The following is a 12,912-nucleotide window of genomic DNA, read 5'->3' on the forward strand; positions in this document are numbered from 1 at the left end:
GTTTTTATTTAAATTCCAATTAGTTAAAATATGGAGTAATATTACTTTCAGGTGTTATAATTTTTTTAATTAAAGAAAAAAAAATTTTTTTAATTTTCAGTAAACTCTACACCATACATGGGACTCGAATTCACAATCCCAAGATCAAGAGTTGTATGCTCTACCAACTGAGCCAGCCAGGTGCCCTCTTTTTAAAAGGTTTTAATGATTGGTTTGAACTGCAGGTACTTATAAAACAAGTTCTCCCACTTCTTTTATCAGTTGAAAACACAATTTCCAAGAAAATTTCTTTTCTGATTTAAAAATAGTGCGAATTGCCCTAAGGCCCATTATTAATCATATTCCCAGCGACGTGGAGTTCTCTTTTTTCTTAAGATTTTATTTTTAAGCAATCTTTACACCCAACGTGGGGTTCAAACCTACAACCCTGAGATCAAGAGTTCTCTGCCCCCTGCCCCCCAGAATTCTTAATATTTAAGAGTGAAAAGGACTTTAAAAAAAACCAAAATGAATACCCATGGTATTCATTACACTGGGTTTTATTTTGCCTTTACAAGTTACTAACCCTTGATATTGATACTATATTGATTTGATTAACAAAAAAGTTCTGACTAAACACATTTTATCTCACATCAGTGTAGAAAGGAAATATTCCCTCTGCCATCAGTCTGGTGCCCCCATGTGTCTATGATGAGGAAAGGCAAAGCATTGACCAACTCATTAGCTAATGCTGGCCTCAGTTTAAATCAGCTGGGTTCAATGACAGTTAATCATGTGTGGTGGGAGTAAGTCAAAAATTCTTTAAAGAGTTGAGAGAAGAAATGAATAGGCTCAAAGGTAAATAAATAAAACCTTAAAAAAAAAGGTTAGAGTGACATTTAGCATTCAGTATGTGTTTCCCAGTGAAGGCAAAAACAAGGTATTAAGAGATGAGTCTTTTCAAGAATGCTACCTTTAAATGTGGAGGCAAAGTGGAGGAAACATGGAAATTTCTAGAGAATCCAATTATTGAGAGAGGCTCTATTAATCACTATGATATAGTTTAACATATCTGGCCAAGGGGGTAGGATATGACCACAAATTCAGTTTCCAAAAATTTGTTTTCAAGTTATTTCCCTTATCTATAAATGATATAAAATGGGATATCAAGATAGGAAGAAAAGGTGCCAGTCTCCCTCTAGTTACTCTCATGGTATCATTCACTCACTGTCAAGTATTTCAACTATTTGTGTTCCTTGAAAGAAAAAGTTTCATGAGTTACAATTTTCCCATACTGCCCCACAGAGAGCCATGTATATATAGAAAGAGGTCAATAAATATTTGTGTGAATTTGAAGACTTCACACAGGGTCAATCAGAATATTTCTACCTAAGAAATTCCACTCCAGGGGCACCTGGGTGGCTCAGTCGTTAAGCATCTGTCTTCAGCTCAGGTCATGATCTCATGGTTTTTGAGTTCAAGCTCCGCATCGGGCTCTGTGCTGACAGCTCAGAGCCTGGAGCCTGCTTCTGATCCTGTGTCTCCCTGTCTTTCTGCGGCTCCCCCTCTCACACACTCTCTCTTTCTCTCAAAAATAAATAAACATTAAAAAAATTCTCTCCAACATCTTGAATCAAAGTAGACACTAATGTGCAACAAAGGATGGGGACACTGGGGATAGTAGCACCCACCAGCATATGCACACATGCGCTCCTGTGCTTCCTGCCAAGACATTCCTTTGCTTTATGTTTTGATACAGTCATATGTTTTGATACATTACTTCATGGTGAAGTAAACAAACAAACAAAGTCTTAGGAAACAAATGACTTAGTGGCCAGTAGAAATGGGAGGCAGTGTCAACAAAAGAAGGACATTCCCCACTGATACACAAAATAACAATATATGAGTAGTAATATGTCATTGGAGAAGGACAAGAAAGTAAAGATCATGAACCCTAGGGAGAGGGGTCTTACTGCATACTGTACCCTCATAAAGCTGAAAGTATAGATCCAATGTGATGGGTTTTCTTAGCTCAGAAAGATGGAAGCCTTGAGGAATTAGACAAACGTTTTAAAGTCAGAAATGCATTCATTCACCTAATGTTCATTCAAAAAAGGTTTACTGGAAGTCCACTATGTGCCAGGGGCTGATTTAGGTGCTTGGGGTACTGCACTGAATGAGGCAAAGTCCTGGCTTTCATTTTACTGAGGAGAGAGACAGCCGTCAAGAAAGTAAAGTAACAAGAAGGCCTCCCTGAGAAGAAAACATGTGAATTGAAAAATGTGTGGAGACTGCAGAGATCTGGGACAAGCTGAGGGAACTCAATCTGCACGCACAGGAAATGAGGACAAACTTGGTGTATTCCAGGAAGCAAAAGGAGGAGCAGAATGAGAGATAAGGCACAGAGGTGGTCAGATTCTGGTAAGGAATTTATTAGTGCAGGGGGACACTTTAGAATGAAATCGTAGATATGACCTATGTTTATCCATCCTTTTCCAAACTCCAAAGTAATTTAAAACATAAATTCCACAAGAGCACATGCATGTGTGTGCACATGCACACCCACATACCCCCCCATACACACACAGGAAAGGAAATAAAAACAGATGTGTGATGTCTATAAATTTTAGAATATGAAAAGAGGGCTTAGTGTGTTAACTCAGCCAGGAGAAGACAGAAGGCTGAATGCTACGTGTCTGTGGTGGGCTATAATCAGTGATGTACTGGTAAGTGTTTAACAACAGCTCTTTGAAAAAGAGAAACCCCAATATGTGGCATTTGCCAATTCCCATGATGTAAAGAACCCTCCTATGACCAATTTAAAGCCATCAGCATCATGTCAGTGAATACAGAATTGGGAAAAGATGAACACAATAGGCTTGATGATCTGGCTCCAACATAATGATTTAATTTTCAAATGTCCCAAAGGCAAGGGATATGGAAACACAGCACACCTTGGAAGATATAGATGAGGCGCAGAGTTAGAAGCAGGATTGGTTCACCTGTGTATGGTGCTGTCAGGTTTCCAGGCCCTTCTGACTCAGCAAAGCCAGATGACTGCCCCATGCCCCTTATAGGAAATCAAGAGTTGAGTCTCTGGAGAAACTCAAGCAGAGAGATTCTGGATACAGGAGCCCAGGCAGAGCAGAGGGGTGTGGTGAGGCTCTGGACTGAGACCAGGTGCTCACAGAAAAAGGAAGGACAGTATGGGTGTCAAGAGTATGGTCTCTTGAGTTAGATGTCCTGGTTCAAATCCTTGTTCTGCCACGAGCTATCCTGAGAAAGTCTTCTCTTTGGGTCTCAGTTTAGTGCCTCATTGTGAGGATTAAATGGGTTGATATATATATATATATATATCTATATATAGATATATATATATATATAGATATATCTATATATATCTATATATAGATATATATATATATATATATATATCGTGCTTAGAACCTGCTATGTGGGAACCACTATGTAAATATTTGTTATTATTATGATTAAAGTATGCATGGAGGATTAGGAGAATGTAGTCCCCTTTCCTTTTTCTTACTCTGAATGTGTTGAGAATCCTCCAAAAGATTGGAGGATTCATCTCTCAAAAAAATTGAACTTCCCAGAAAAAAGGGCAACTGATTGTGACATCAGGGGACCCTTCCAGCCCATCACCACCTGGAGTCCTGACTACACTCGCACAGAGCTTCCACTCAAACGTTAGTGCCTGACACTTATGGTCAGGGACAAACATTTGTGGGGAACCCCCCAACATGAAATAGAGGACCAAAGCCAACAAAGTGAAGAGAAAATATGAGGAATTGGGGGCAGAAGAGAGGCAGAAAAAAATTAAAAGAAATTTATCTTGAGTGTTCTCAGAAAGGTAATAGAATATGTTGCATCCATAAAACAAGAACTGGAAAAGTTTAAGAAAAGAAGAAAAAAATCAAGGAAATCTCTTGTAAAGAAAGAATAGATAATGAGATGAACAAAAGGAAGAAAAGATGAGACAGCAATTTTATATTTATGCCTTATTGCTTTGATAAAGTGAAAATTAATTAAAAAAATTTTTTTAATCTTTATTTTTGAGAGAGAGACAGAGCGTGAGTAGGGGATGAGCAGAGAGAGAGAGAGGGAGACACAGAATTCGAAGCAGGCTCCAGGATCTGAGCTGTCAGCACAGAGCCTGACACGGGGCCCGAACCCATGAACTGTGAGATCATGACCTGAGCCGAAGTCGGACGTTCAACCAACTGAGCTACCCAGGCACCCCGAAAATTAATTTTTAAGAGAACAAAGGGAATCAGTTGGAAAGTTTTTAGGCAGGAGGTTGACATGATTTAGTTGACAGTTTATCTGGCCACTCTGATTGCACAATAGGAGCAGGATTGGAAAGGAGCGAGGCAGGAAATGTGGGACCAGTAAGGAAGCTATTACAGTTAACGATGAGGTGGCTCTGAAGACAGCAGTAGAGGTGGAAAAGATAGATACAGACTAGGTGAAAGGAAAAAGAACAAACAGAATGGCTTAGATGAGAAGCACTCAAAAGGCCATGGTATCATTGCATACAATGAAACATTGTGGCTGTTTAACTCTGTTGGGTAATATACCTCCCATGGCTCACTAATCTAAACCCTGCATTTCAAATGAGTGAAGGAATTATTCAGACCACCTTAACCATGTTCCATCTTCACTAGGGTTGTTGAGGAAACACCAGAGTGCACACAGAAGCAATATGTGTTTTTGCTGTTTTGATGATATTTAGAAATTAAGGCCCTTTAAAAAGTTTAACACAGCTTCCAAAACTCACTGATTTGATTAATAAAAATAGTAGGGACTCAAGTAGTTCATATGTACCAAAATTTATTTACAAATATTCTTGTTTTTCAAATAGCACCAAAAGGTTTTACCATAAAGATCCAGAAGACATTTTGCAAAACACTATTTGTTGGGCAGTCACGATGCATTCCTTTTGGATATGTCAACTTCCCCAAAGTCCCAAGCAAGATGCAATCTTTCCAAAGTTTCTAGCCTTTATCAGTTAAATGCTATCCTCTTCAATAATCTGTAAACTCTCAAGAAATAAACTAAGGGGTTGGAGAAAGAGAGCCAGCACCCAGATTTTAGAGACTATAGATCTTGTATTTTCTTTCCCCAATAAGCAGTCACTGTTGAACTATGAAAATATTGGATAAAGTCAAGCAGTCAGTGTTCTTGAAACAAAGCAAAAACAAAAGCAACACACACACACACACACACACACACACACACACACACACACACACACACAAATGACTTTGTGGTACAGTGCATTCTAGCAGAAGGCTTCTTAAACCCAAACTTATTTTGAGGTTCTCCAAAGATTTGGTAAACTAGCCTACCTTAATTGCTAAATGGGAATGATGTCATTTTTCTACATGATTCAAAAGGCTACATTAAAGAAGCAGTAAAAGGATGTAAAGCTACTTATAGTCAGTGTCCAAGAACTTAGGAAGAAATTACCTTGGTTTTTGAAAGAATGGGGGCAGCTCGATCAAGCAGCATTTCTACCACCTGCTCATGGCCACTCCGTGCTCCACAATGCAGGGGCGTCAGACCGTCCTGTTAAACAGAGGAAACATCTTGAGTTAGATTCAGTGGGAAAGTCTGTAAATGCAGTGTATTTCTTCAGGATCCAGTACAGCATCCACATGCTGTGGACCTGTGACCTTCAAACATTTATTCACATATCTCAGTTTCATATTTTTAACTAGGAACTAAATTTTTCATAAGTTTAAGTGGTTGTAAAGTATGTAATTTCTCACATATTAGAACGTTCACAGTTAAAAACAGAATTGTTCCACTACTCTTCTTATATCCAATGGAACTGAAACACCATATGTAATTTGATATCCACCGTTAAAAAATATAAAAACAACCTTTTAAAATAGGAATTTGTAATAGGAATTTGACATTGGTCCTCTTCCCTCTTGCATTTCTATTTCCATTTAATTTCTTCCACATGGTTTTATCTTAATATAATATAATTTTGTGCTTGAGTATTTTTAATAAGTTACCATATCATATCTCTTTGCTGTGAAAATATGTAAGTTAAATTTTGAAAAGGTTAAAGATTTCCTGAGAATATAAGTCTTTCAAGCACTAAAGTAAATCTCCTAATTGGAGTTATTAAAATTATTCAAACACAATTGGTCAAAATTGCAAAAACATAATATAAACTTTATGATTATTAAATAAAAGCAACAATTAATTAAAATTCCCCTCTTAATGAGATGTATGTTTTCAAAAACTAGTTCATGTGTCTGCTAATGAATATTAGATATTGCTGGAATGAGACAGAGTCAGCATCAACACTGTCTTGTTTTTTTTAAAGTCAAATGCAGTCTTTTTAAATTTTTTATATATTTAAAAAATTCTAGCATAGTTGTCATACAGTATTATATTAGTTTCAGGTGTACAATATAGTGATTTGACAATTCTATACATTACTCAGTGTTCATCATGATAAATGTACTAGTAATCCCCATTATATTTCATCCACAATCCTCCCCTCCGGTGACTGTCAGTTTGTTCTCCATAGTTAAGAGTCTATTTTCTGGTTGGCTTATCTCTTTCTTTCTTTTTTCCTTTGTTTCATTTCTTAAATTCCACATATCAGTGAAATCATTTGGTATTTGTCTTTCTCTGACTGACTTATTTCACTTAGCATTGTACCCTCTAGATTCTTCCATGTTGTTGCAAATGGCAAGACTTCATTTTTTATGGCTGCCTAATATTCCAGCGTGTGTGTGTGTGTGTGTGTGTGTGTGTGTGTGTGTGTATACACATATTACATCTTCTTTATCTATTCATCTATCGATGGACACTTGGGCTGTTTCCATAACCTGGCTATTGTAAATAATGCTGCTACAAACATAGGGGTGCATATATTTTTCCAATTAGTGTTTTCATATTCTTTGGGTAAATACTCAGTAGTGGAATGACTAGATAATATGGTAGTTCCATTTTTAATTTTTGAGGAACCTCCCTACTGTTTTTGACAGTGGCTGCACCAGTTTGCATTCTCACCAACAGTGCATGAGGGTTTATTTTTCTCCATATCTTCACCAATACTGTTTCTTGTGTTTTTGATTCTAGCCATTATGACAGGTATGAAGTGATATCTCACAATGTTTTTGATTTGCATTTCCCAGATGATTAGTGATGTTGAGAATCTTTTCATGTGTCTGTTGGCTATCTGGATGTCTCCTTTGGAAAAATGTCTGTTCATGTCTTTTGCCCATTTTTAATCAGATTATTTGTTTTCTGGGTTGAGGTATAAGTTCTTTATATATTTTGTATACTAACCTTTTATCAGATATGCCATTTGCAAATATCTTCTCCCATCTTGTCAGCTGTCTTTTAGTTTTCTTGTTTCCTTTTCTGTGCAGAAGGTTGTTATTTTGATGTAGTCCCAACAGTTTATTTTTGCTTTTGTTTCCCTTGCCTCAGGAGATGTATCTAGGAAAATGTTGCTATGGCAGATGTCAGAGAAATTATTGTCTGTGCTCCTTTCCAGGATTTTTATGGCTTCAGGTCCCACATTTAGGTCCTTAATTTTTTAGCTTATTTTTGTGGTCCAGGTTCATTCCTTTGCTGTCCAGTTTTTCCAACAGGTTAAGAAAGTGGTCTAGGTTCACTCCTTTGCTGTCCAGTTTTTCCAACACCATTTGTTGAAGAGACTTTTCCTCATTGCATATTCTTGCCTCCTTTATTGAAGATTAATTGACCATATAATCATGGATTTATTTCTGGGCTCTCTGCTCTGTTCCATTGATCTATGTATCTGTTTTGGTGCCAGAACCATACTGTTTTGATTACTACAACTTTGAAGGATATCTTGAAATCTGAGATTGTTTTTTTCATTTTCAAGATTGCTTTGGCTATTTGAGGTCTTTTGTGGTTCCATACAAATGTTAGGATTGACTCTTCTAATTCTGTGAAAAATGTTGTTGGCATTTTGATAGGGATTGCATTAAATCTGTAGATTGCTTTGGGTAGTATGGGCAGTTTAACAATATTTGTTCTTTCAATCTAAGAGCACGGAACATCTTTCCATTTGTTTGTGTTGTCTTCAATTTCTTTCATTGGTGTTTTATAATTTTCAGAGTATAGATCTTTCTCTGTCTTGGTTAAGCTTATTGCTTAGGTAATTTTATTATTTTTGGTACAAACACTATCCCATTTTTTTTTTGAGAGATCGCATGAGTGGGGGAGAGGGGCAGAGGGAGAGAGAGAGAATCCCAAGAAGGCAGCATGCTCAGTGCAGAGCCCAATGCAGAGCTTGGTCCCATGACCGTGGGACCCCTGGACCTGAGCCAAAAGCAAGAGTCAGATGCTTGATCTAGTGAGCTACCCAATCTTTGTTTTTATAAATGTTAGTGCTGAGACATCTTGTCTGCACAAATAAGAAGATGGATTTTTGTTAAAGCAGTGTCAACTAATAATTTTTTAAACTCTGGAATTGCATGCCAAAATCACCTAATAATATTTTACCAAAGATTTTTTTCAATGATGCATCCTAAGGCAACTCCACTAGCTCCTTCATTTTTGTTGGCAGCAGCAGGATTTCCAATCATCCAACGAGCAGACAAATTTGTTGTTCAATCATTAGAGTCATACAGTTGTTAACATGACACGGATATTCTGAATTCTTCCCCTTGCTCTGTTCTGTCCCCTCTTCTCTCCAAGTTTTGCACCCTGGGGCCAGGTGTGTGAGAGTGACTTAGGTCTTCCTTTTGTGCTAGGAGACAAGGACTATTTTACTACAGGCTAGGTGGGAAAGGAGAATTAGGAGTTAAGGAGTGGAAAATAATTCACTTAAAGCTATCTAAGTGGCCCCAAACTCTATGGAGAAGTGCTCCCCAGCTTGAGGATTCCTGTGGTTGACAAAGCCTACCCTAAGGACAGTCACATTTTAAGATACATTAAAATGTTATCAGTGTATTCAAATCACTTCCCAGATTGTGTGAGCAGATCTTGAAAATAACCCTAATTATCCTAATGTATAATCAGTAAGGTACAATCCTATTTCTAACCTATTAGCCACATCTCAGAATTAAAATCCCTTAAAAATGAAATTTGAATCACAAGCTCACTTGATCATGCTGTGAGCATATTTAAATATTCTGCCTCTTATGCTGATTTGAAACATTTGCTCTCATAAACCAAAGTAAAGCAGTGTATAGATTTTCAAGTGGGAAATAGCATTTTTCTAATAAAACAGAATAAAATAAAATCTGAAAACATTAAAAAAAACACCATGAAGTCCAAGTGTCTTCCCAATAATATAAAACCTATAAATATCTGTAGAAGAACTAATAATCACACCCACCTTCTGCCACACACACAAAAACACACCACACAGGTCCTGTCATAACGTGATTGTCTTTTACGAACTGAAAGGTCAAATTTGTTTATTTTCTCATAAGTAGACTCTAAGATGTAAGAGGTGACAGAATGTGTGCAGACATGTTCAAACCATGCTCACACAGAAAAAAAAAAGTATTTACGTTAGCCCAACTCATTTATCCATGAAAATTATCTTAACCAAAGCAAATTGCTACATACTGAATGCAAAGTGGCCAAGAGCAAAATCTACCTCAATCCTTTGAAACATACTGTCTTTTACAGATTTACATTTTTGCTGATTTCAATTTTCAATAAAAGCTTTAATTATGGAAAATTTCAAACCTATTTCGGACTAAAGCAGACTGAATAGTATAATGAGTCTCTCTAGGTGTCTGGTGCTCAGCCTCAGCTGTCATCTCCTGATCAATCTTGATTCATCCGTATCCTGACCTTTTCTCCTTTCTTATATTATTTTGAAACAAATCCAAGATATTATATCATTTTTATCCTCACGATTACCCCTATACGAAAGGTATAATATTCATTTGATAAATGAAGACTCTTTACTTCTCCAAGCCTGCACAGGCTGAATGCAGATCTTGGCCAGACTGTGCAGGACAGTCAAGGCATGACTTAGGAGGAGTTACTAAGACAAAGCCCCTCTTTTCAAACTTTCAGCCATCCTGAGCCTTCTTTTATCTACATTCTGCAGCTGCTGCCTCTGATCTCTGGTGTTTATTTATTAAACACTCATAGATTTTAGAGACTCAGCTAGGGAAGGTGATTTTTTCATTAGTGCAAGAGCTGTGAAGTGCTATTGTTACCGTCATTGTTCTTCTCATCACCTGGTTTCAATGATAAAGTCAGGGGGCTCCCCAGGGTAAGATCTTCAGTTCCTAGCTAACTGCAAAGAGCTACCTGAAGCATAGCTCTCTTGACTGCAGTTTCACTTGCAGTATTTTTAACCTTGATTGCAAGTTGGGCTGACTCCTTTGGATCTGCTGCACATTTGCTCTGAAACTTTTCAAAAGTGCATGACTTCAAACAGCCAGAATTCCGGCAGGAGAGACGGCTCATCAGGAAGCTGTACAAGATGTCACGACTGCCTGGCTGTACAGGCAGTGCCAGCCTGGCTGCTGGGACATTCACAGGTCAGTGGAAAACCAGTGCCTAGAGTTAATGTAAGGTCTTTAATTAGTGTCACATCTTTTATAGTCACAAAGAAGATAGGACCAGCTGACCCACAGCCAGACTGGAAAGTGTCTGCCATGTACTGATTCACACTTAGTTCAGTTTAAAAAAAAAAAGAGGAAAATTAGCCAGGACAGACTTTACTTAATACCTGCATTTGGACAACAAATAATATGTAAATTTCAAACTGGTTTCTTTTGCTTTGAAATGGGTAAGGCTTATCATTCACTTTCCTGAAGCACTGTTCTGATTATGAAACGCTACATGGCCTTCAATAACCACTCAGTCCTCAGCCAAGCCTCAGTTTCTCAGATCAGCATCGGTGGTCTTCCACCAGCAGTCTCTGCTACACTGGGCCTTCCCCGATGCCCCTCCCTTCTCCCCCAGCTCGCAAGCCATTCGCAGCTCTTCGTGTTCTGGTCTCTCTGCTCTGCCCACACAGGGTACCAGGAAGGAGTTCCCTTTCCATTTTCTCCAAGATCCAAATTTGTACTGTTTTAAAGTCCTACGTTTCTTAGAAGACTTTTCCATAACTAGACATAACCACTGTACTTTCAGGACATCTGCCTTGTTTTATCTGCACTTCTCTTGGGGAAGCTTCTCTAACTTTTCACCGGGTATCTTAGTCATTTGTGAGCAGGCGTCATCATTTCAGCTAGGCTGATTCTGAGGACAAGGTCACTAGCTTAAGGGATATTTGAATCTCACAGAGAAGATAACTCAGCACTGTATCCATGAAAGTTGCAAATGAGTAAATGAAGGAATGGAGTGAGCAAATGAGTGGGTTTGGGGGCTAGTCCTTTAAAAATGTTTTCTAGTTAGTTGGTTAAAAATTCTTTTTGTTAAGAGCAGACTCATTTTATCCTTCAGAAGTGCTCTAATGTCTTTCTTTCCAGAAAAAATAAAATTCCCCATAAATAAGTGATTTGAAGAATATGACTAGTCTTTTTAGCTCTCAGAATAAGAAAAATATTAGGGGATTTATTCTAAATAAGATATTTTCCTTTTATTTGAATACCAGGAGCTGAAAAAAGAGAACTATTGTGAGTACTGTGGTTTGGAACACAGCAGTGAACTGGTCTACTCCTCTCCCTAAAACTAGAGCAATGCTTTTTCCAATACAAAAATGAGGATTCTAACCTGCTCCCAAACCCTAGAAATTTACAGCTGATATACAGGGTCACTTAGACTGGGTCCAGTACCAAAAAGCATTTCTTCAGCTGCATACAACAGTGTCAACTTCCAGTTGGAAAATGCTTGACAAAGGCAATTGCCGGGGCCCAGGGGAGGCTGCCTCAAGAATGGCAGCATATGCACTTGGACGGGAGAGAAGGAGAGAGGGATGCTGAGTTGCCATAGTAACAGTATGGGAAGGAAATGAAATTGCACAGGGTTGGTAGTTTTTTTCCAATTCCCCTGATTTTTAAAGCACTGACATAATGAACAAGTATTCCCTTGGGCAGAATTCTGAAGCAAAGCCAACTGGCTAGTCCAGATCTCATATTTCATTTCAATGACAGTAATCTTATTACTGAGGTGGGAAACTGTACTTTACTGGCTGGACAAAATGCTCTCTTGTGTTAGCCTAAGAGCAAAACCTAGCACACTCGAAGGTCAAAAAGGCTTGCTTTCAGGTCCTATTCAGCTGAAAAGCATGGAACAGGACATTAAGGCATCAGACCTAAGAATATGGAACCCAGAATATGTTCTTAACATGTTGAATTTGCTCACAGCCAATACTGAAATGAGACAAATTCATGACTTGGGAAATACTTTCAAAAACAGACATTTATTTTATTTGTATTCTGTAGCAAAAAAACCCTCTAAGCAAAAAATCTCACTCTAGAGATGGAAAAGGAAACCAAACAGAGAGAATCCAATGGATATATAATCTTTTCCTATATCATGGATGTGAAACAGGATGTGATACTTAATTCAAAACTGAAAACAATGAAAGAAAAAGCCAGTAGTGCTCAGGAGAGAAGAGTTATAATACAGCCATAGATAAATAAGGGGGCCCCACCTGCAGCCCAACAGTACTGTTAGTCTCATATCTGTGTTTTTTACCAAAAATTCTGACTGTATCCTCATTTTGTGCACGCGAGGCAGTTGTAGATTTGGCATAGGAGGGTGTGAGATAACATTTTTTGAAACCCCTCTGTGGTTACAGGAGCTTTATATTTGTGATCTTATTGAATCTTTACAACTCATGAGAAAGGCATTACAAGTTCCATTTATAGATGAGAAAGCTGCTCCAGAAGAGGAATGTACCTGCTCAAGGTCACATGCAAGCAAATGCTGGAATCGGAATTTATACTTAGGCTTGCCTCCATCTGAGGGATTGGATTGCTTCTAGAAAACAATCTC

The 12,912-nt window shown here is 38.0% G+C and overlaps 1 protein-coding gene across 1 annotated transcript in view; it reads right to left on the minus strand.

Moving 5' to 3' along the window:
- ANK3 (ankyrin 3) overlaps positions 1–12,912 on the minus strand; it is a 335,879-nt gene that overhangs the window by 163,123 nt on the left and 159,844 nt on the right. The window contains exon 9 of the mRNA XM_042907474.1: positions 5,467–5,565. Within this exon, the coding sequence (XP_042763408.1) occupies positions 5,467–5,565 (99 nt within the window). The remainder of the gene's footprint in view (positions 1–5,466; positions 5,566–12,912) is intronic.

Source organism: Panthera leo, chromosome D2 (assembly GCF_018350215.1).
Source record: "Panthera leo isolate Ple1 chromosome D2, P.leo_Ple1_pat1.1, whole genome shotgun sequence".
Taxonomy (NCBI): Eukaryota; Metazoa; Chordata; class Mammalia; order Carnivora; family Felidae; genus Panthera; species Panthera leo.